Raw genomic sequence first — 23,056 nt, forward strand, 5'->3', positions numbered from 1 at the left:
CAGGGATACAACCACAGGAAAACATTCACAAGAACGGTCCTTAACTCTCTCTTGATAGACATACATGCTAGCCACCCAATAGGATAATGAAAGATGCCTGGGCCTCACTTGAGAGTTTACCAGGCTACCCTGGGTCACAGAACCTGTCAACGTCTCACAGTGATTTGTCTTGAGTCAATTCAGTAGATACAAAATCACTCGACTAGCAGGGCTGACAGTACGTAGTAGATCTTGTGTGCCCTAGAGTTGTTGGCTGCTATTCTGAATCAGGTAATCACTCGGGCTGGAAGGGACCTCTGCAAGTCTCTTGTCCAACTCTACTTCATAGCTTGTTACTCAGGGCTGTGTCCAGCCAAGTTTTTATTATCTCCAAGGTCCTCCACAGCCCCTCTGGGCCTCTCTTCCAGTGTCAGACCACTTTTACTGTGTTGTGGGTTTTTTTTCATGTTTGACGTGGAATTGGAATTTCTCTTGCTATTACTTGTAACCTCTACCCCTTGTCCTTTCACTGTGCACTTTTCAAAAGACTCTAGCTCCATCTTCTGTATAACCACCATTGCGTAGCTGAAGACTGCAATTAAAGCCTTGCTTAATCTTCTGTTCTCCAGACTGACTGAACCCAGTTTTTTGGGTTTTCTCCTTACATGTCTGGTCCAGCCCCAGAACTAGTTTGGTGCAAAACTGATCCAAGTCCCAAGGGGTTAGAAGGACAGGACGCAAGGTCTTTCTTGTACTGGGGAGCCCCAGCCTGGACACCAAAAGCAGTCTCACAAGCACTGAATGGATGGGATCAGTCACCTCCCTCGACCTTCTGGCTATGCTCTTGCTAGTGCAGCCCAGCTTGCAGTCAGCCTATGCTGTCACAAGGGCACACTGCTGAATCATGTTCAAACTTTTGTCCTGCAGCATCTCTGGGTCTTCTGTGAAGTTCCTTTCAACCCAGTCAATGCCCATTATGTACTGCTGCATGGGGTTATTACACACCAAGCACAAGGCTCCTGTCAGTTCAACCAACTAGCCTGTCAACATCCTTGGTACACAAGGACTAAGGGATGGTGAATCAAAGCAACTATCAAAATTATATAGTTTACACATACAGGTAAGCAGAAATGCAGATCTCTAGTGGATCTAGGCAGACTGTTGCATTGGGGGTAGGGGGCTTGTTTAAAAGAGCAGCTTACCAGCAAGTCTTGTGATGGAGGCTCTGCTCCACCACCACCTGTCTGAGATAGAGGTAGAAGCAGGAGGCTGATGTTGCATTGGCTCTGGAGACACTGCCTGGGTAAAAAAAGTGAGTTGTGTAGGTGTACAGCAAATCTCTATTTTACTTAATGAATGCTAATTGTTCTAGATGGGAATCTTGGAGAGCTTTGCATTAAACAGGAAGCCATTCAAAATCCTATGAAAAGGCTTCCTGGGTAATTAAGACCTTCCTAGAGAAAATCCTTTCCTTGAGCAAGTGGAGAAATTTCTGCACAACTCCAGCCCTCCCACAGAGAAAAGGGATTCACTGTCATGCTCATCAGTGAGCTCTCTCTTCATCAACTGAACGGGCAACAGGAGAGAGGCGGAGGAAAGACTGGCTCCAGAGCAAAACTCTTTTCTCCCTTCTATACAAAAACTTATCTAAACTCGTGACTTTCTAGGGCACCTAGACCGGCCCTTGTTTAAAAGAACACATTCCAACACGGCAGTTCTGTCTTCCCTCAAAATCTTTTCCAGTGTTTTTAGGCAGAAAAAAAAAAGGAAAAATTTTCTCATTCAGGAATCTCTAGCTCCCTGGTCTTATTACCATCAGAGGCACACCAATGAACTGAACCCTTTTGAGTAAAAGACTTCCCCAAAGATTCTGGCTGTAACGACCAACCTCTGGAAGGATCACCAAGACTACAGTCTTTACCAGTGAAGAAGGTTGTGTTGCTGGGTAAATTGTTTCCTGATAAAGCCTTTCTGTTTATACAGCAGATTTCTGAACATGAAATATGAAGAACTGAATGAACCTGCACCTCTGAGAAATGGCTCAGCTGTATCAAACCTTCCTCCTGCTTGCAGAAGTCATGAGGGCAAGGGCTTTCTCCCTTGACAGGGCAAATTTACTGTCAGATTTTTAAACAGTTTCAGGCTATCGGAGCTGGAAAATCCCTCCTTTCCACCCCAGTAAATTTTACCCTGGCAAATAAAAGTCACATATATTCAAAACAACAGTAGGGATGCAAGAAAAGCCAACACCTCACTAAAAGAAATCTTTTTCTCTGCTTTGAGCTCTAAACACATATCAGAATTTCCAAAATTTCACATGAGGTAAATAAGGTAGGTAACATATAAGGCAACTCTATACTGATGAGAATACACCAAAATACATGCTAGAAGCTTCTAGCTTAGAAGGCTGCAGCAGTGAAATACCCAACTTCAAACTATCTAAGTCAGCCATCAGTAACAGTGTGGCTACCAGAACATGTAAGCTCCACACTGTTTAATTCACCCTATGGCTAACTTATTTTTACATTATTTTTCATACTGCAATATAGAAATATTCTCCAAGATGCAGAAATGAAAGATGTGACTGTGCATCTTAGCAAGGTGATTAAATAATGGGAATAATACACACACGGACAGGGTGAAGCCTGCAGAATAAAAATTGAACACTTCTGTAACAAATCTGACATCTCTCTGAAACGTCATATGCATTCAAGATTGAAAGACTGTCCCAGTAATGACTGGCAAGAACAACAAGGAACAATACTCAAAATGAGCCCCATTCTTGATCTTCATTGAAGGTAAAGCTTTTATTTCTATTGCTTGTCATTATTTATTTCACATTATGTGAGGTACTTGCATTTGCTGCAAGTACTTAAAAAATATCTGCTTAATTAATATTCACCCAGTATTATGGAAGACTATAAGGAAATGAACTAAAAATCAAGCTTTCTGTTTATCTATAACATAGGTATAACACTTGCCCTGGCTTCACCAAGAGGCTTCTCCAGGGACTGATGGTCCAAGCAGTCATACCAATGTGTGACACCACACATGTGCATCACTCAAGGCCTAAGATCTTTAACCACCTCTGCCAATCCACTGCTTTTCTGCTTATCTGCTTCCCTACTTATCTGCTTCCATTTTGAGAGGCAGAGAAAGTGTCAGACTGCTAAATTACATACCTGCATTTTATGTCAGTTTTGCACATCAAATTAGCCTGTAGTTTGGAGATGATGATGCATATAACTCTGATAAAGATCAGGAAATTTACCTGGAGAAATGAAAGATGGGTTTATATCATCATCAAGAAACACATGTGCAAAAGTGTTCAAAAAAGCTGTTTTGTGTAGTCATGTGTAGGTCCCTGTGCACCCTCCTACTTCGCAGCTGCAGAATTTGCCATGGAATTCAACTCCTTGCTAAGAAATTGTGCTTTAAATACAACCTTTGTAACCGCACAAGTCACCTTTAAGAACACAGGCGGTTCACTAAATAAAGTAGGGGAGTTTACCTGCATGCCTGAGGAGGGCGACACAGTCAAGGTGTGGGCCGTCGCATTTGCCTTGTCTGGAGGTCTGAGACTGCCACAGTATTGTGGCTGCAGAACATGGCATTGCTCCACAGTGCCACACAATTTGCTGCTGTTCTGTAGCCTAATACCTAGAATACTATCTTCTGCCTCGCTGTACTACCTGCCACAGCTTTCCCCACACTGCGGAGTTAACAGGATTGCTGCAGCATGCTGTGTTGTTATCATGTTCTGCCACTGCAACATGGCAGCAGGCAAATTAATCAAACAAAATGCTACTCAGGAATTCCAGTGACAGAAACCAATTTGGTTTCACAAAATCACATTTCTGAATTAAAATGTCAATACCCCCAAAGCCTTTGGACATGGACAGCAGTGTATGCACATCTGCTCTTTGTACTATATTATGTCCCGTTCTCACCAAAATCTGCCAGCTTGCTACACCTGCCACATACTCACCCCAATGGCGATGAGAATGGGCAGTCTGATGATCAGCCAGTAATTCATGTTGTAGTTTCTGCTCCAGCAACTAGACAGATGGCAAAAAGGAGGAGACGAGAAGAAAAAAGTTTCAGTACATTACTAAAATCTCCCGCTTTTTGTTCTGTCACAGCAATGCAGATGGAAAACAATATTGAGGACTAGATACCAGGAAAGCACATCATGCTGACATGGAAACAGGTGCAGTTGCTTCTTAGAAACACTGAATGCTTCGTACTATTGCAGCTAGCATAATTGAACCGGATACTACTTGCCTGCCTTTCTTGCCCACTAATGTCTAGCTCTCCTCCACAATTTGCTACGAATTACCATCAGTTAATTGTGAAGATTCAGTCCATTACAACCAAGGTCAAATTTGTCCTGTGGCTGAAAGGAGAAGGCGGGGAATCTGTCTGAGTCAGACCTTGCCTGCGTGGTTTCTATCCTACTCTTTCTGCATTACTTTTTATTACTCTTCAGTCTCAAATGTCAGATCATCTTATTATTTAACTGTTTATTAGTTCTTTATCCCATTACCTATCATCACTTTCCTCATAACAATATTTAGATCTGTTATCTATTTTGTTTGTTCTTCTTTTCAAAAAAGCTCTACTAATTTCAGCCAAGAGAAAGCAAGGCAGCAAACCCCAGTTCCTTCAGTGTATATGTATAGGTTTCAGACCCCAAAGAAGTCTTAAAAGTTATAAGCAAGTAAAATCAAAGACAGGAGCAATAGTTCCACATATTGTTGGCCAGATGAGCTTTCTGCCATGCAAGTAACGCTGCAGGCAATATAATACTTCATTCTCTCTGTAAGTCTTCTTTTAGCTTTTTAAATTCCTGTGTCCCTGAATAATATCGGAGAACAACCACAAGAAACATGATGCCTGAAAGCCACAGTTTGGGATCACTGGAACTTTACACTTGGGGGTTTGTACATCTAGTACTTTTAGGTGCCACCCCGGCCACAGCCAGCCACCCAAAACTGTATGATGGACTATGTGTATGCACAGCGGCCCAGGTGTTGGGGCAGTGTTCAGATGACACTTCACTTGTTGCTGCAGTGACAGCATTCCTAATATTCCTATAAAATAACTTTGTTAGCCTCCTACCATATTGCTCAGCATTACTCAAAAGCAGCAGCCATCAGTAAAGCCAGCAGGCTGTGAAACAAACTATGAAACAGCACTACAGAAAATGTATGTTCCTTCACAAAACAAGTTCCTCCTCATCTCCAAATCTCACCTGACAAAATATATATATGCTCAGTTTTTCTTAGGTTTTCTTAACAGGTCTACGAAGCTCCAGCTTGAGTGATGTTGGCAGAGAGTAAAGTCACCCAGCCTTGTAATGGGACAGTCAGCTTGAGAGAAACCAGAGAGGGTGGGTGCAGCATGTGGTAGGGGTCCATGCTACAGCAATGCACCCACACGTGCTCAGGTAACACAGAGGAAAATGAAACAGCTTGGCTGTGACAAACCCATATTCCTTTGCTGGTATTGGGTCTAAGGATTTAATTTTACCTTTCAGTTTAATGCATAAAACAAGCACATTATCGCAACCAGCAGCTCCGCAATGTACAATTCAATTGTATTTCAGATGCTGGAGAAAAAAGGTGTATGTATGGGGTGCAATCAGTGTACCTGAGTTGGAATCTGAGTAACAGAAGGACTTCTTGGTACGTGTGACTGGGAGCTGGCTTCATGCAGCCTTTAAAATTAATTTTACTTGAACCCTTCAAGACCGGAGGGATAATAGGCATGGCTGGAAGTGGAGTTCTAATTGTCTGACTTGTGGCAGTGGAAGCAGGGGCAACTTTAAAATTTCCTGATAATGATAGAGGCTGAGAAATTATTCTTTATATTAACTCTGCTACATTCTGTGTGTATTAATTTGCTTCCTGTGGCATAAAACAGTTTTAGCTGCTTTTAAATTTATACAAATATGTGCAATAAAAACGCCATTACAGCCCAATAAAAGTGTCCAGAAAATAAAACTGATAGATCTGTACATGATTTCTTGCCCATTTGTGCTTTCTGGGATTGCCACACTCATAAATACACCACCATCTATTGTGTTTGGGATCTATCCCTGCAGTTTGCTCAGTATCACTAAGAAGATACTGGGCAACTAATAGACTCAGAGCTGTGAATGAAGAATAGGTCCAGTGAAACAAACGCTAGTGGGAAGTCTCTGCCTTTGCTTACCAATCTGGTATTCTTTTTCTAAAAAGGAAAACACTGAATTTTTACCTGGAGGAGGCACAGCTGAGCAGCTCCATTTTTAAAAAATATTGTAGTCTGGCTGTCTTGCTCCCAAAATTAATTGCAGATAGTAACAACGATGTGTAAGTATCAGCTCTTTAGACATAGTCCAATAACTAAGAAGCACATCCTGCCTTTAATTTTATTTGTGATCTAGAAAAAGGGTTTTTTTTGTTCAATAGCTCACTCTTAAAGACAGCAAGTGCTTTCTAAAGGGGTTTACACTTGCACATGTAAGGAAAGAAGAAGTCAGTCTGCAAGTAAGTATTGCAGGCTTCAGTCCTTCATTCAAATGGCTGTCTTCACAGGACTGCCTCAAATTCCCAGCCCTGATCACATTTACTTCCAGTTATTCCTCATAGCCAGGGTAGTAGTTAAGTCACAAATGAAATTTACAGCTCACTGCACATCCCTGGTGACAGCGCTGTGGCAGTGAGAAAGATATCCCTGGCTGCTCCAGCAAATGCCTGCCCAAGGCACAGAAATCTTGTCTTTCAGAGAAGCTGCTGTACATGGTTATTTATTGTTGTATTTTACAAATATTTATACAAGATTTAGAAAATTCAATAAGGTGCAAAATTGCCCCTTTTAAGATCTGCTGAAGGCAGTGAGTGACAGTTTTCCGTAATAGAAAATATAAATCAGGTCTGAGCACCACATAATGTAAGAGGCTCAGCATGAGCACTTTGCATACATTTTCTACATCAATGGGAAAATGTGCCCATGGAATGTCGCCTGTTCAGGGGCCGCATGTTCTATATACCTGTTCTAATAATTTCAACAAAGCTTGCAATTCATCAGTATGGCCACAATCTTGCTACAAATATTATCGAGTCAACCTTGAAAAGGGCAGTCAGAAAATCCTAGCATTACTTAAGCCAGAAGAAGCAGCTCTGACTCAACTGGTTCAGTATTATGAAGGACACTGGAAAAAATCCCTGTTTTTTAATACTCACAAACACCAGAAAAAAGTCTGGGAATGGCTCTGACTACACTGAATTTTGGCCTTGCAGCATCTCTCCAAAAAGGATTGTGTTGTGGGGGGAGGAATTAAAAAAGGACCCTCTACAAAAGTGCTGGCTGGGTTGTCTGGAAACTAAGTAAGAGGAAGACCAAATAAATAGCACATTTAGAATAAAAAAAGGAAATAGCATAAAGTTACTTAATTCATCACAAATAAACCTATCTAAATATTTCCAGGCAGTCAGTGTAACCAAGAAGACGAAGTCACTTTCCTCTCCCTTTTGTTAAAAAATACCACAAAACAACAAACTATTATGCAATGCTGTTTAGTACCTAAAGCATACATAAAGGCAATTTTCCAGACCAGGAACTATGGTAAAAATGGACAAAAATTATTTTGTGCTTTGCAGCAGTCTTGCATGTGGTATAGTTGACTTCAGCAAGACTAACACAAGCAGGCAGAAAATATGCCTTTATTTTAAGAAGGTCTGAATAACAGAAGCTTAAACAAGAACGGGCAATCACATCTCTGCTTCTAGGCATAAGCTAACCATTACAAATCACAGGCAGAATCGTGTGGGAGGTTTTTGCCTTCCTCTGAAGCATAACTGTAACAGCTACTGCCAAAGGCACAATATCAGGAGTGGTCTTGGTTGGGTATGATGACTTCTACTGTTGATACTGTAACTACAGAAAAACAAAACATACCTTTCCCTGACCTGCAAAAGGATAGATTCATTCAGACATGCAGAAAATTCTGACCAGAAAGAAACATATGCTCCTTTTTGAAATGTTATGCAAGACCTTTAGACAAAACAGAAGCAATTATATGAGGTTTCAGCACATTGCCAAAGCCAACCACACCAAACAGAAAGCAAACAATGACCTGCCAGTGCACACATACAGCACAAATGAGAAAAATTAGAACTAAACCAACCCCTCATCTTCATAAAGGTACTTGACAGTTCCCCAGAGGATAACAAACAGCATTGGCACACCTGGGAAGAGAGGAGATAAGGTTGACACTGACATTAAGAGACAAGGAAAAGCAGAGAAAAGGACAAACCCCCCACATAATGATGAGCAACACAACCAACTGGTAGCAGGGTTGCAGCTCGTACACAGCACAGATGGTTGTCAATGGTGAGAGATGGAACGTAACCTTCCAGTAACTAATAGATGTAACTCATTTTGCCTGGGCCCCCACCTTGCTCCTAAGAGGCATGAGAAATGAACCACGGCACACCATTGTCCCCATACTCAGCATATACCGCCTTTCCCGTGGGAAGTTTCACAGAGTGGCCAAGGCAATGAAGCTCTGCTGGCCTCTGAATTCAGACTAAAGAGGAAGAGGAGTGCGATGCTCTCTGACCTGAACCTTCACATCCACATTTCTGCCTGTGGGTCAGCTACACTGTATTCAGGTAGCATCAAGCTCAGGCTATCTATAGGTGTCAGGGCTGGAGCACACTCAGCCCCACATACCCCTGATGGCAAAGGGGAGCGTGGGCACACAACTCAAAGCAAGTGTGCTCAAGCCTCCCCCGCAGAGAAATCCCAAGTTTGGGCTGTGGTACTGGCAAGGACTTGAAAGGCTGCAGCAAAGACAGCAGATGCATCTGGTCTTGAGAAAAGGCTTAGTCCTCTGTGCTTACCTGACAGTGCATGTGCTATGGTTGGTCAGTTCATCTGGGGTGTAAAGGGAAGAGAGAAAAGCCAAATAAGCTGGCAGACGCTACTTGTTTACAGTGCCAAAGGCTCTCAAATTAATTTCTTTTATTTATTAAATGCCTAGGTCTTAAGAAAATAATTTTAAAGTGCATCTACCAACCAATGCTCAGTACAGGCAATGCCAAAAAAGCCCATGAGAAAGGAGAGCAAGTTGAGACTCAGCAAGCAGAATGAGGAATTTCTGCCTAAGGATGGATCACGATTGTCTGTAATTCCTCTGTGTAACAACTTGGACAGTGTCCGATGCTGTACGTACATTGAAAGGCAACATTTAATGTGCTTTGTTATTACATTCTTAAGAACCAATATGGTAAGGGACCATAAGAACATCAGTGTGCAGGATAAGCATTGCACGGGGCAAATACACAGTTCCTGCCAGCAGAAGCCACAGGGAAATCAGTGATCTGTTGTGTCTGAAAATATACAAGCAGTACATCTGTAGTGCATGTTATCAGCAAAATCCTTCTCTCTGTTGCACTGTTTTCTTTCTCTACTATCAGAACAGCTAAATACTACAGATATGGAAAACCAATTATTCTCCTCAATATTTTTTTTTTTTTTAAGAGAATAAAGAGCAGCAAGAAAAAAATACCAACAATTAAAGTAATAGTAAAGATAATGAATTGCATAGAGATTACTGGGGCAAGTGGTTGAACACATTTCATAAATGTGTCTGATACTGAGAGCACACAATATTTTATGAGTAAAGTTATCAAGCCCTCCATGCTGCTTCGATAGTAGCATAAGAGATTAAGAACAGGCTCATTGCAAACCCCTGCCAATCACAAATGTGACTTTGATTCATATAAACTAATTACAGTTTTAATTATTCCTTTATTGACTTTGCTGAGCATCAAGACATCTTAATATGAAACTTACACGGTAAGATGTGAACACCAAGATTATAAAGGCTGTATGTAAGTGGAGGGAACTGATATATCGAGTGGTAACATGACATGCTATGCAGATATTACACAAATGATTAGGGAGCACGTACAAGGTGAGTTCAACATCCTCTGCCCACTCCCACTTGTGATGCAGGCCCCTGGTGCCTTGGTTTTGCAACATCTGTATTATAGTCCATGGTAGCAATCCACATTCTAATCTGAGAAACCAAGACTTAATAGTGAAATTCACATCTGACATTTGCCAAATTCACATGCTATCTGACACTTAGCAAATACACAAAGTTTTGATCTAGGAAATGGGTGGCTCTGAAAATTGTTGGGGGCACACTCTGCCATGTTATTTCTTGCAGGTTAATAACTGACTAAAAATCTTTGAACATGACATGGCGATTATAGAATCTGTCAAGTGCACTAGGAAATAAGCATGCCAACAGCTCAGCTAATAAAGTTCAACTTCAAATTACAGAGGACAGGGCACCTGAATTATAGGCTGCAAAAACAGTATATATCACGGATGATAAGAAAGTAATGGAACCGCCAAATCGACATCTTCACACCCCACTGCATAAATAAACAGCCAGACCTACTTATTTTCACTGTAGCTTACATATTCTACACCTGGCCAGGTGTCTGCATAGTAAGAAAAAAAAAATCCCACACATTGGAAAAACAGGCATTATCCAGAATATAACAGGATGGGGTGGGCTAGAGAAAGCTGTGAGAAATTATGCACCGGAACCACCGTTTCATTGGCATTTTCACAATGCCACACTGTCCCTAATGAGCAGAGAGGAGAGCAATTCCTACTGCTGCTAATGGAAGCTAACACGTCCTGGTAACACCAGGTAGAAATCGGTCCCTCCATTAAATGGACCTGAGATACTCTGGTAACAGAAAAGCTGAAACTTGTTCTGGAGTCCACTAAGTAGCAGTTCCCATGAAAGGTGTCACCAGGTGGTGCTATTCCATACCATCTTCATTCTCTTACCTCAATATGCATTTTCATTCTTATGGACACATGCTATTTCTAGCTTTACATTGTACATAAAGGCAATTTCAGGGGAGAAAGGTGTATGAGGAGCAAGAGAGGCTCCCCTCAACCTCACATGCTGATTAGAGATTCTTCCTGAAGTAAATTGGTCTCTGTAGGAGAGAGCTCACATTTCAGATGTAACCTGACATCACTGGTTTCCACGTGGTGAGAAGTTCAACCTCCAAAACAATCAGGCACACAAACCAGAAGGACACTACTGCTGTCAGAACTCTGATCCTCCCTCTTTATCTAGGGAACCATCCAGGATGGTCTGACTTGATCAGCTGCTTGATGTATGAATGCAAGAAGTGTGCGATGAGGAACTGGAAGAAGTGCTAAATAAACATGACTAGATGTAGAAAGAATAAGACCATTGAAGGTGTGAGAAGATGAATGTTTTTCTTTCAAAGAATAAGACCATTGAAGGTGTGAGAAGAAAAGATGAATGTTTTTCTTTCTAATAAACAGAAAAGCATGAAAGAGATGAATCCAGAAGACAAAGTGTCAAGAGAATTAAGAGAAACTGCTGATAGATGCATTTGTTACCAGGATCGGTCTGGACACAAAGCCAATTTTCACACCCTTGTCTGAAATACAGTTTTCATTTCAAAACACACAAGAAACAGTGCAAGGAATGTATCCTGCTGCTACACTGAGATCACACTGGGCTTCAGAAGGGAGGTTTCTTACTGGCTCTGTTCCAGCCAGATCCTCCTGCAACTCGGATGGAGATTTTTGACACACTAGCCAGGCTTCCTGCCTTTAATAGCTTCATTCCCTCAAAGTAGTCTTCCTTAGAGAAAATTTGGATTGCCAAGAGCTGGAAGGAGGGGAATTATTTGTTTTTATGGCAGTTTCCCTGCTGCAAGTGCAGCTGGGTATAAAATTGCCATGGAAGCTCAGAGAATGTTTAGAGTTTTATTAACATTTTCTTCTTAGCCTTTAGTGCTGAAAACTGTCTCCTCCTGTCATTCTTCCCACCTGGATGTCACACACAGTCACTGTGGATGTCGCTGTTGTTTCCCCATTCCTACCTCCCACCCCTTTCTGAATGTGAACAGGTCCTTTTTCCACTAAATGCTGCTGAAAGATGCATACAGCAGCGTTACAGTATAAAGTGCTCTTCTCCAGAGACTACTTTGTACAGCACTGACACAGCTGCTTGAAGTGAATGTCAGGCTCAGCGACTCTTCACTTGGACATGAACAGTGAGCTGATGTCCTGGACACCCTGATGAAAGGCAGTCTGCACTTCCCAAGAAACAAACAAATCAAAAGAGTCATCTTCTTGACCTCCGTAGTTACCTTGTTTTCCTTCCCCCCTTCTTCTGGAAATGTTTTGTTCTCTCTAGGTGAAATCCGTGGGCAAGGAATTTCCCTTACACCAGAGGAAGGAAACACTGGGTACCAGCAATGTACATCAACAGCTTTTTTTTCCTACAAGTGATAATGACTATCTGAATCAACATCCTGTTTGGCTGCTGTTGTGCTGACCTCCAGACTGAAGGGAACAAAAGGAAACAACTCATCTACCTGCTCTGCTGTTCATCTATTAAGAGTTTTGTTTGTCGATGTTGTTAGTGTTTCTGCCTTCTTTTTTTCCCCATCAGCTTTGAAAACGGCGTAAACTACTGTTTTTGCAGGAAGATATGTGGAACTCAGGGTTCACACAAATGTATGGAAGTCTGCTTTTACAAAGAAAAAGATGACCTAAGTAAGACATTTTCCACATTGAATGAAACAGTAAAAATTTAACACTGCTATCTCAAGGCCTCGTATGGTGTGAAATCTCAGCAACCAAGTGGCCATTACAGGAAATTACCTCACAAGTCATCAGGAAGGTTTATAGAATTCTATCAATATACATGATGTCAATATAAATTACTCCCACTCTGTAAATCTACATTAGTTTAATCAAGTCTATCAAGATTTTATAACACTCCTAGTTTTTGCAAAGTACAATTACATGAGATTAAACAGATTCTTCCTTTTATAAAACACTTCAACAACAAAGAAGAATTACCATCTAATAACATTAAGAACTTACCTGAAATTATCATATAGCAAAAATATATTTTGGAAATATTTATTAATTTTTTTTACACTCCCCACTGTCTAGCTGTGCCAAGGAAGACACAGGCTAAGTATGGATCTTTTACATGTTTATATTTGGAAAGTAGGTTTACTCTTTCTGTGTTTTCAATTGCGATGAAATTACCACGTTAGACATAAAATGGGAGAAGTACTTTTTTATTTACACAGTCATGTGGATTTTTTTCCTCAGTTACTAAAAAAATAGCACTATTTAATGTAACAGTTTTAAAGCTTAGATATTGAGACATGTCTACCTATCTGAAAGTGGGCCCTTCGAGTACAGTTTTGCTTGGTATTACCTTAGGAAAGTATTTGCTCTAGTTTCTTTTTTTTCCTGAGACTTATTTTTCCTCGAAATAAGTACAACAGGGCAAACACCATGACCAAGAGCACGTGCAAACACTCAGATGAACAAAAACCTTGAGGAGAATAAACAGTTTTATTCATGTGTACATTTGAGAGAAGTGCAAGTGCAAACATACGTGATCACAGGGGAGACTGCAGAAGCTGTTCAGACAGCAAAAACAATACCATATGGTCTGTGAGTGATGACAAAGTTCAGTTACAACTAGAAGAAATAGCAACATGAAATTACTCACACCCACTAAGTTTGTGAACAATACATACACGAAATTTTAAAACAAATATTCATCAAATGATGAGTAATGAATGGGTTAAAAAAATTATCCTGTAAGAGGGCAATTTATTAACATAACAAAAGATCAGGGTATCAAATGAGCTCTGCAATCAAATAGATCTTTATTTTTTGATCCAGCTTTATTTTTACAGTTGATAACCTATTTCAAAGAGCAAGACTCTCAGTGCAAATAGGAACACACTGTCTCTCTGAAGCCTCAGCATTACGCAGAGGCTATCATGCTGCTCAAAACCCGCTAATCTTCTGAGCATTGTATACAGCAGAAAGGTACCTGGTGAGGGACCTGAGCACCTAAAAAAATTGAATCAACAGCAAGAAAGAGTGGAAAAAAATCTTCATCTCTCTCTGCTTTTTAGAGACAAAACTGTTACTGTTGTAAGTGATCTGGAAGTACTTAAATAGCAGATGCTTCTGCATTTGAAGATGGAGAATCGTTGGCAAGGTTTGCACATGCAGCCATGGATGGAACAGCAAGAAAATGTACAGATGAGAACTGAAGGGCACGGGTAGAGCTTTTCTAAGAAGCTTCGATGAAACCCATATAACAAGTGCCAAGTGCTGGCATTACCACTCACATCTACAAACTCATGCAAAAATTCAATATACAGTGGCAGAACTTTAATTGTAAATGAAGAACAGAAACAAAATAGTGTCTTCTGTTTCTGCCTTCCGCGTTTGCAAGAGACAAACTTTAACTAGAAGTGATTCAGGTCAAACCATCCTATCCCTTACTTATAAAACAACACAATACGCTCAGGATTCAGCTAGATATAATTTTGCTTTAATTTCTTTTCCATTTCTTCTCATCACCTCAGTCAGTGCTTCAGGATAGCTCCCCCATATTTTTTTTTTTTTTAATTGAGGGTATGGAAATTCATAAAATATTATTAAAACACACACAGTTCAAATTTATACAAGATTCTGTTGCTTTTGCTGCATGTCCTATATAAAATGATAATGGAAGATATGGAACTTTGTAACTAAAACTCTCCACCAGGACTGCTATTGCTTGCATTTGTTTATTCCCATCAATGTACTGGACAGCCTTTGTTCCACAGATATCACTGTTCAGTAGAACTGGGTAATTCACAGCAAGCCATACATATGCATTTTACCAGCAAACTAATTTGTTAGAATATTCACAGCTGGAAAAACCACAGAGAGGGGGACAGGCAAAGCAATTTAAATGTTCAAACTAGTATCTGTGAAAGCACTTGCAGCATTTACTTGGATTTACTTTCAGCTTTCCAAAAGTCACTCGATTTCCACCAGAAGAGGAGCGGGGAGAAGAGGAAGTGAGAGAACGCAATAAAAGCACACAGGAGATCATCCCAAAAATAGGATTAATCCTGAACAGTAATATATTTTCAGGGTAATTGGAGAGTGAAGGAATTGAAGCTTTAGCATTTCTGCAGAAGGTGAGTGGCTCAAGGAACTGATTTCAAGGCATCACAGTCCTTAGTCTCAAGCAGACACATGCCCATGGCATGGGCACCCCAACCACTCATTTGCCTGACAATCATTACTTGACCTGCTCTGCCCACATAACCAACCTGACAATTTCCTGCCATCAGCCTCTTGTTCAGCAGCCCCTCTGCACCCCCCAAACTCATGCTGCCACTATTTCTCTACTGTTATCATAAAATCATTTTGGTTGGAAAAGACCTTTAAGATCATCGAGTCCAACCATTAACCTATCACTGTCAAGTCCACCTCTAAACTGTGTCCCTAAGTACCTCATCTATGCATCTTTTAAACACTTCTGGGGACTGTGATTCAACCACTTTGCTGGGCAGCCTGTTCCAATGCCTGACAAAACTTGACCATACACCAGGTATCATTGCTATTTTGCACCACTAGTAGTTAACACATCTTTGAATGTAATGGGAAACTTTCAGGAGATGAAGCAGAACAGTCCAGGAAAGTCCATGCTCACCTGGAATCACCCACATGTCTTTTATAGCGGGAAGCTGTTGTTTTTTCAGGGAAAGTACCATGTGCCTGTCACTGGTTTAGGGAGTTCCTGCAGTGCCACACAGACCCTCTGCTATGAAAGAACAGCAGCCTCCATGCTGCAAGCACGCAGGAGCTGTGCTGGCCCAGCACCCTCCAGCTCAAACAAGATAAGGGGTCAGGAACAAAAAGGGAATGGAGAGTGCAGGACTTGAACTGGGCAGCACTACAACAGGCACACACTATTTTTTCCTATTATTCCATCTGCTAGTGCATGCAGCCATAGGCAGACATATGGAAAGATTAACTTACCCCAGCCAATGCAGAGATAGAGCCGAAAAATTCTCTGCTCAGAAAAGACTGAAAGTACCAGCAGTGTGTACAGGTACATGCCTTCCACCAGCAACCAATAGTAGTTTGCAGCCACACAATACTGCATCATCACAAAGACCAAGCGGCAGCTGAGTGATTCCTGCAATGGGAAAAAAAGCACAGCCCAAATTAATGCAACGGAAGCTCAGAAAAAAAGGATACTAACCCAAAAGTGTGGTTCTCGCTCCTACTCGCTCCTCAAAACAACGCTTGCTAAATTAATCACATTTGAGTACTGAAAGGACAGAAGCCAGTAATAGGTGTTGTACACAGCAGATAGATACTTTCAACATTCCTCTTATAAAAAAATATAAATTACATGTTCTGCATTTTCTCTCAATAAGCAATGGGTTATAATTTTAAAAGCACAACACAAAGATGAAAAGAGCAAGTGAAAGGTACTGCACCAACTGCAGTCAGTGAATCTTTCGGTTCCCTCAGTATTCTATTCTGCAGCTGAGAATTTCTCTATTAAACAGCCAATAGTGGATGTCGTAATGCTGACTATCTTCCAAAGCAAAAGAGTTTTGATAGAACAGCAATATTGCCCAGTGCATCACATTTAAGTGCGAAATCTCTCCTGGCTGGTAAATTACAGATGTGGCCACCAAGGTTTTAGATAAGTATGAAACGTGATTACCTAATTAATATATCCAGCAGATCTGATGAAACCACTATTCAATAAACCATGTGTGAAAGCATAAAGCCTAGTGTTTTTTAGAAGGAGGGAATGAGTGACAATCCAATGCGAACATTTCCAAACCACTTAAGATAAGTATTTCAATGTTATTTTCTGCGAATTGATACATCGCAAATGAGAAGAAATCAACCATCCTTTGAGACTCACTACGTGGTATTAGTGCTTAAGCCTCCGGCAGTGCCCTTCCTTTTCTGACACTGAGTATGCATCAGAAGACACATCCCTTGCAACCCCAATGCTGTATTGTGGCAGGAAATGCTGTACCTGTGTTCAAGAATCACAAGAGCTATACAAATAATGAAAATCTCCTTTTGAAGATTCAAGTACATTTTGTATTCCAAATCTGAAGGGGGAAAGTCATGCTTTCATCATATTCACAAGAGAGTCGTATATCCTCTCCCTTTGATTAGAAGTATTTAATTAGCCTGTTCCTCCAAAGCTTTTCTAAATGCTTTCAAATTTACATTTTAATCAGATGCTTCCCTTTTTTCTGTCATTAACAGATTATAAAGATCTCCAAGAACAACCAACTAATATGATCATTATACAAGATGCAGTTCTATCACAAAAGGTGCTGGCTTAGGGAAATGAATGCTATCTTGTCATTGCTAGCAGAAATGAACCTGCAGCATGGGAAGAAGATATGGGCATTTTTGTGCATATACATATATACATATATATATATATATATATATAATCCACCTCTTTGTGTTTCCTCTGTCTAGTGGGGGCAAACTTCCCACAGGCACAGAAACATGCCACAGCATCAGCTACTTACCTATATCAATCCCGGGGTGGCACAACTAGAACTGTTGTGCCAAGAACTAGAACCATTGTGCTACAAGTTTCAGAGAAACTCTGTGGCCTGAATAACAGCATTTTGTACAACCCTCGTTGTACAACATTAAATTACCTGTTGTCATGTAGACACACCACAGTGATGTCTCCAATATCCTGAGAGCCACCACAGTGTCTGCCCCTACCTGAAAGGAGATAAGTCCTTCCCACTGGTGCTCTTGTGTGGCTGTGCTGTACATCCACTTCACCACTGAGTCTTTAATGAAGACAGATATAGCCCGGAGGATAAAAGAGGTGAAGAGGTTCAGGTGAATATAATTCCTTGTGCAATGCAGATGTCTGTAAAAAAGAAGAACCATAGTCATGATCCACTTACCTACATAAAAGCTGAAACATCACAGATAGGACTGATGGAGGGAACAATGAGCCCTGTTGGAAATCAGGAGGTACCAGAGGAAATCCCGTAACTTGAGAACAGCTGTAGGGATTTCAAACCATCTTTAGGAAGAAATCACTATCAAGGAAGAGATATTCAAAACTTCGGCCCTAAGTGTGAATGTTTAGGGGAAGGAAAGAGATCAGTGAGTAAAGAAAAAATATTTTTAAAGTGTAAGAAGTGTAAAAATAAAGGCTTTTTCAGAAGACACATCTGAAAGGACTAAAAAAAAAAAAAAAAAGTAAAGTTTCACATAATGCTAAATCTAATCTCTTTGAATTGACTCCAAAGTCACTGGACAGGTTTACCTTGGCAAGGCTCCTGGCTGTGCTCAAACCCACAATGAAAAAAATTCTACTTGTAAATTACCACTTCAACAACAAAAAGAAAAACCTGTATTCAAATTGCCTCCTTAGGGAACTGTAAATATTTCCTCTAGCACTAAAAGGAACAGAATTTTCACCTCTGCATTCAGAATTGAAACAAAAAAAAAAAACTAAACAAAAAACAAAGCAAAAAAATCTTGAATTTGAGCAGCTGGCTGCAATGACAATAAAATTGCTACTTGTCTAGAAGAGGAATAGCAAAAGAAACTGCAGTCATGTAAATGGCATCCAACTGCAGAATCCTGCCAGTGTTTTACCAGCTTCATCAACAAATATCTTTCTTCCAGCACTGCAAGGATAGACACTTTGCTTCAAAGGAAGTAACACTGGGTATAATTATTTTTTTTATGCTAAAAGATACAGGTAACATATGATAAAAAGCAGTTGTTTCTTCAAGAGTTTCACTGAACTTATGCTTTAAATGTCTATTTTTACTGCTCTATACAATTGGGTAGAAAAAGAGACTTGGTCTGAAAGTTACCAGTTTTGCATTGAAAAGGAAGGATAACTTTTTTCCATGGGTCAAATGGAATTTTTTACATCACTTAAGTCACTTAAGTCACAGCTTATTTCAAACCTTACCTATGATTAATATTTATTTTCTTTAATTCAAAATTCATTTGTTGTTACCCTTCAGAATTGCTACACACTTAAATCTGATTGAAAAAATATGTAAATTAGCCAAGTGAAGAAAATAGGTTGCAAGCAGTTACGGAGTATTTCTGCTACAGACAATGCAAGTTATTCAAATTGTTTCAGTCACACCTAATTCAAGTTTCATCACTGAAATTAGACTTTTCTTCCATTACTTTCAGAGGATTCAAAATTGGACACTAGAGACACTCTGTTGTATCGTTATTAAAAACAAATATATAGGTAATTCTGTAGTATAAGAACATAAAAAGGCCTTCCTAATACAAAAGTGGAGAACACCAGCATTTTGGTGCCATTGAATTAAATTTCGATCCCCGTTTGCTGAAGTGGCACAGCTACTAGGCAGAGGCCATGAGTGGAGGTTCCAGTCAGAATCCAGCAATTGTGAAACACACAGGGGTAGGTCTCATGTATTTCATGAGATCCAGGACCAGGTTGCATCCAGAGAGACAATTTAGATGGAAAAGCACAAAATGGTTTGATGGCATAGTTTTAACAAGGCTCTCAACCCCTTCAACATCTTTAAAACCTCATTTTCAAAATCAGAAGCACACACTAGTGTACACTTCTCCAGACCCTGCTTCACAGCTAAAGGAAAAAATGCAAAACCATCTCTCCACAAAAGTCAAGGCATCAAAATTCCCCCTCTCCTACCCATCCTCAGTGTGACAAACCTGCTCTTTGTTCCCTGTCAAAAAACATGCACATTCTTGCTTCCTTCAAAAAGTATATCATTGTGCTCTGTGACCTTTACAGTTGGGCTGCTAAGATTACTCAAAAAGTGTCATTGATGGGTGAAACAAAGAGAAAGCCCTTATCCTGGGAGACATTTGGAGACTTCAAGACCATCTGGTGTTTTGTCAGATGAGTCCCAAAGTTGCACGGGTACAACACATATAAATCATAATTATTATGTAGGATTCACAGAGGCTGAGCATATCTCTGCATTTCTATAGTCATTTTAAATCTTCTTTTAGATCACTAGCCTATGCTTCTCCACTGGTAAGAGGAGGGATAATACAGTGCCAAAAGTTGAAGTACAATATTAGAATTGGGACATTATAGTTTTGGAAATTAAAAGCTAAAAGGCATGACCGATCTTTTTAAATACACAAGGGGTATCCCTACACTTAGGAGGGAGAAAAGAAGAGGGACTGGCTTGCTAACAGAATCAAATGATCAGAACACTAGAACAAATGATCATTAACTGGCAATGATAATTCTTTAGTCAGGGAAGAAAATTTCTTAAGGACCACAGCACTGAAGATACCTGACCTGATTTCAAACAAGAGTACTAAGAGATGGTAAACTATACTTTTATTAGGAGGCAGCCTCATCGGCATGTAAGAGGGATGGTGGGTCCTGGCTATGTACAGCAGCAGGGCACAGGACTTCACGGCAGAGGGATTTCTTTCCCACTATAGAGCAGGATCACATCTTTGTGTGTTCTAAATATCAGTCTCCTGTGCTGAGCATCCCCAAATGCAGGAAAGTCTGGCTGGAATCAAGACACCTCTTGCATTAATAGAGGAAAAAAAAAAAAAAAGAGATCTCTCTGTTGGGGTCCAAAATTGTTTTTTGTTTGGTTTGGTGGGGTTTTTTGGTTGGTAAGTTGGTTAGTTGGCTGGTGTTTTTTGATTGATTTTTGGTTTTCTTCCTTTTTTTTTAATTTCCTTAACAAAACCTACATAGTGTAGCATTGGTATGTGCAACCAATAGTCTCTTAATTTTCATGTGCTCCATGCACTTTGTTGGTGCCTATCTGGATGAACTCAGTATGTCAGTCTCACCAGGTGGAAGGAACACAGAAGCGACATAAGATAAAGAAATAATGAGGTGATGGAAGAGGGAAAAAACAAATAATCAAATGTTTCTGTCAAGTCTGATGCTATCATATAGAAAAACAACAGCTTTTCTCCACTCTCTTCAGAGCTTCACCAGTTACCTGAATCCAAGAAGAATGGCAGTTGCTATTACAAGGGCAGAGAAGGAAAGAGCATATCCAATGGTGTATATGATGGATAAATTCAGGAGCTGTTCTTCTGGTGCATCCTGAGAGCATATAAAGGAGAAAAGAAAAAAAAAAAAGTAATAAAAAAAAAAGGGGTGGGGGGAAAGACAGAGCTCAGAGGCTTCAGTTTTCTCCCAGCTGCTTTTTAGCTTTTCTTAATGATAACCAGAAGTCAAGAAGTCACTCTCCTACTTTCAAGTTTAAATGCACATATCAAATTAGTCATCCACTTTTCATATGTTCTAAAGAAATAAAAATTTAATCTTACTTCCCCAGCTGCTCCCAGTGTTCACTCAAACAGTTGGGCTTTCCAGCCAGGCTAGAAAATAGATAATGTGACATTATTTCATAATAAAGTTGGAGAGGCATGAATTACCACACAAGCAAGTCTTAAACAGATGGCAGGAAGCAGAGACACAACTCATCCCTGCAGTAAAAATGGCAAAGCTGGTGTTTTCAGACTTGAACACTTAAAGCAAGTCTCCTTACTGCTATAATGAGGAGGTAGTCCTTTGGCTACACCTGTACTTAGAAATAAAACAAGACAGGTCCTATTCATTGACTCTGAGGCAAAACATGCCTTGCATTCATATAACTAATCTCTTTTTGGCCCCCAAAAAGTCTCTCTTCTGCCTCAGGCATGCAACCTCCTGGTAATGAACCATCACCCAACACCATCTCATGACCTTGGTGCTATAGCACTGACGAGGAGGGAGTGAGCTGATATGGGCCAGAGCAGCAGTGATGTTCACACCCCCTAACAGCTCTGGGCTATGGTTCTCTTCAAGTTCACTGTTGAAGACATGACCGCTGAGACCCTTGCTTGAAAGCACTGGCCAAAATCTTTAAGGAGAAGTATATGAAACACTACAGGCAACACAGGCTTAGTGCTCAGAGTCTGAGCCACACTCATATTCTCTATTCTGCTTCATTTCTAAGTACATATCTTTGTCTAAATAGACTCAGGCATTTTACTTCCTGTCTTCAAGCTGCTAATTCTGCAATTGACTCCTGAGACCTGTGCTGTACAAAGAAATATATTCCTTGTACTTCAGAAATAAGTGCAGCTATTCAGATGTACTTTGCACAGCCAGGAGGATTTAAGGTGAACATACAGGCTGCTCCTCAGGGATTTGCTAGGTTAATGTTTTAAAAGGAATTATATGAGAGCTGCCTTATGAAAAATCTCTTCAATATCAAAGCTCAAGTGAGCTACTGAGATCTGACAATTTAAAACATCTACACAGATCAAAATCATATTACGCATTTAAAGTAAACAATGTTATTTTATAAGGATGCAATCACAAACACCTTGGGTCTTGTTTTAGCAACAGTTGAAACATAATACAAAGCAAACTTGTCAAAATTACCTCTTGTTCTCACGCACAAGATGCACAAACAAGCAGGCTATTAAGGGGCTCTATATACATTAGCTGAAAACCAAACAGTTGTTCGCATTTCAGGGAGTGACAACACGTACACAGGGTTTTAGAATCCAGATCTGTTCATGGAAACTTGGAGGCAAGTGCCGAACAACTATGTCTTACCACTAGGTATCTTTCTCCTTGGCATGTGTCAACACAGCTGTGAAAGAAACCATAACGGCAAACAAGGGAAAGTCAAACAACCAGGCTTACACTTTGCTTTAAGATAACATGCTGTGCTGGGATAACCCAGAACATGGATGGGACAAGGAATAAGGCTGCAAATTAAAGGGAAAGGTTAGATTTAACATATTTGGAGAATTAGAAACTCTCTTTTCCCATCTCCTTCTAGTCTGCACCCATTTATTCCTTCTGAAGAATGAAGCACTGAGCAATGGGAACTCCAGAGGACACAGATCCTGCAGCACTTGGGAACTTCATATACTTGAACTGTTTTGGCAAGGTATGCACTAGTTCCCAGTGCCCTGAGACACACAGAGTACACTCAGTTTAAGTGAGGAAAAGCAACACCCTTGGAGGCTCACAGCAGGAGTGGTATCACGTGTCATGGGAACGTACTCAGTGCACTAGCTGACGCCAATGGCTGACAAAAGTCCCCTGGAAATCCTTATGCTCTGCTTCATTTGTTGCCAGGTCTCTCAGCTCCCTACAGAGTATAGAGCA

At 40.4% G+C, this 23,056-nt stretch overlaps 1 protein-coding gene across 1 annotated transcript in view; it reads right to left on the reverse strand.

Moving 5' to 3' along the window:
• The window catches only part of GLP1R (glucagon like peptide 1 receptor), a 90,061-nt gene that overhangs the window by 9,251 nt on the left and 57,754 nt on the right, over window positions 1-23,056 (reverse strand). The window contains exons 5-10 of the mRNA XM_082048085.1: window positions 20,883-20,989; window positions 17,647-17,800; window positions 15,904-16,063; window positions 8,153-8,213; window positions 3,968-4,037; window positions 3,162-3,250 (exon numbers count right to left, since the gene is read on the reverse strand). Coding sequence (XP_081904211.1) covers window positions 3,162-3,250; window positions 3,968-4,037; window positions 8,153-8,213; window positions 15,904-16,063; window positions 17,647-17,800; window positions 20,883-20,989 — 641 coding nt within the window. The remainder of the gene's footprint in view (window positions 1-3,161; window positions 3,251-3,967; window positions 4,038-8,152; window positions 8,214-15,903; window positions 16,064-17,646; window positions 17,801-20,882; window positions 20,990-23,056) is intronic.

The sequence above is a fragment of the Streptopelia decaocto genome (genome assembly GCF_964273445.1).
Source record: "Streptopelia decaocto genome assembly, chromosome: 3".
NCBI classification, from domain to species: Eukaryota; Metazoa; Chordata; class Aves; order Columbiformes; family Columbidae; genus Streptopelia; species Streptopelia decaocto.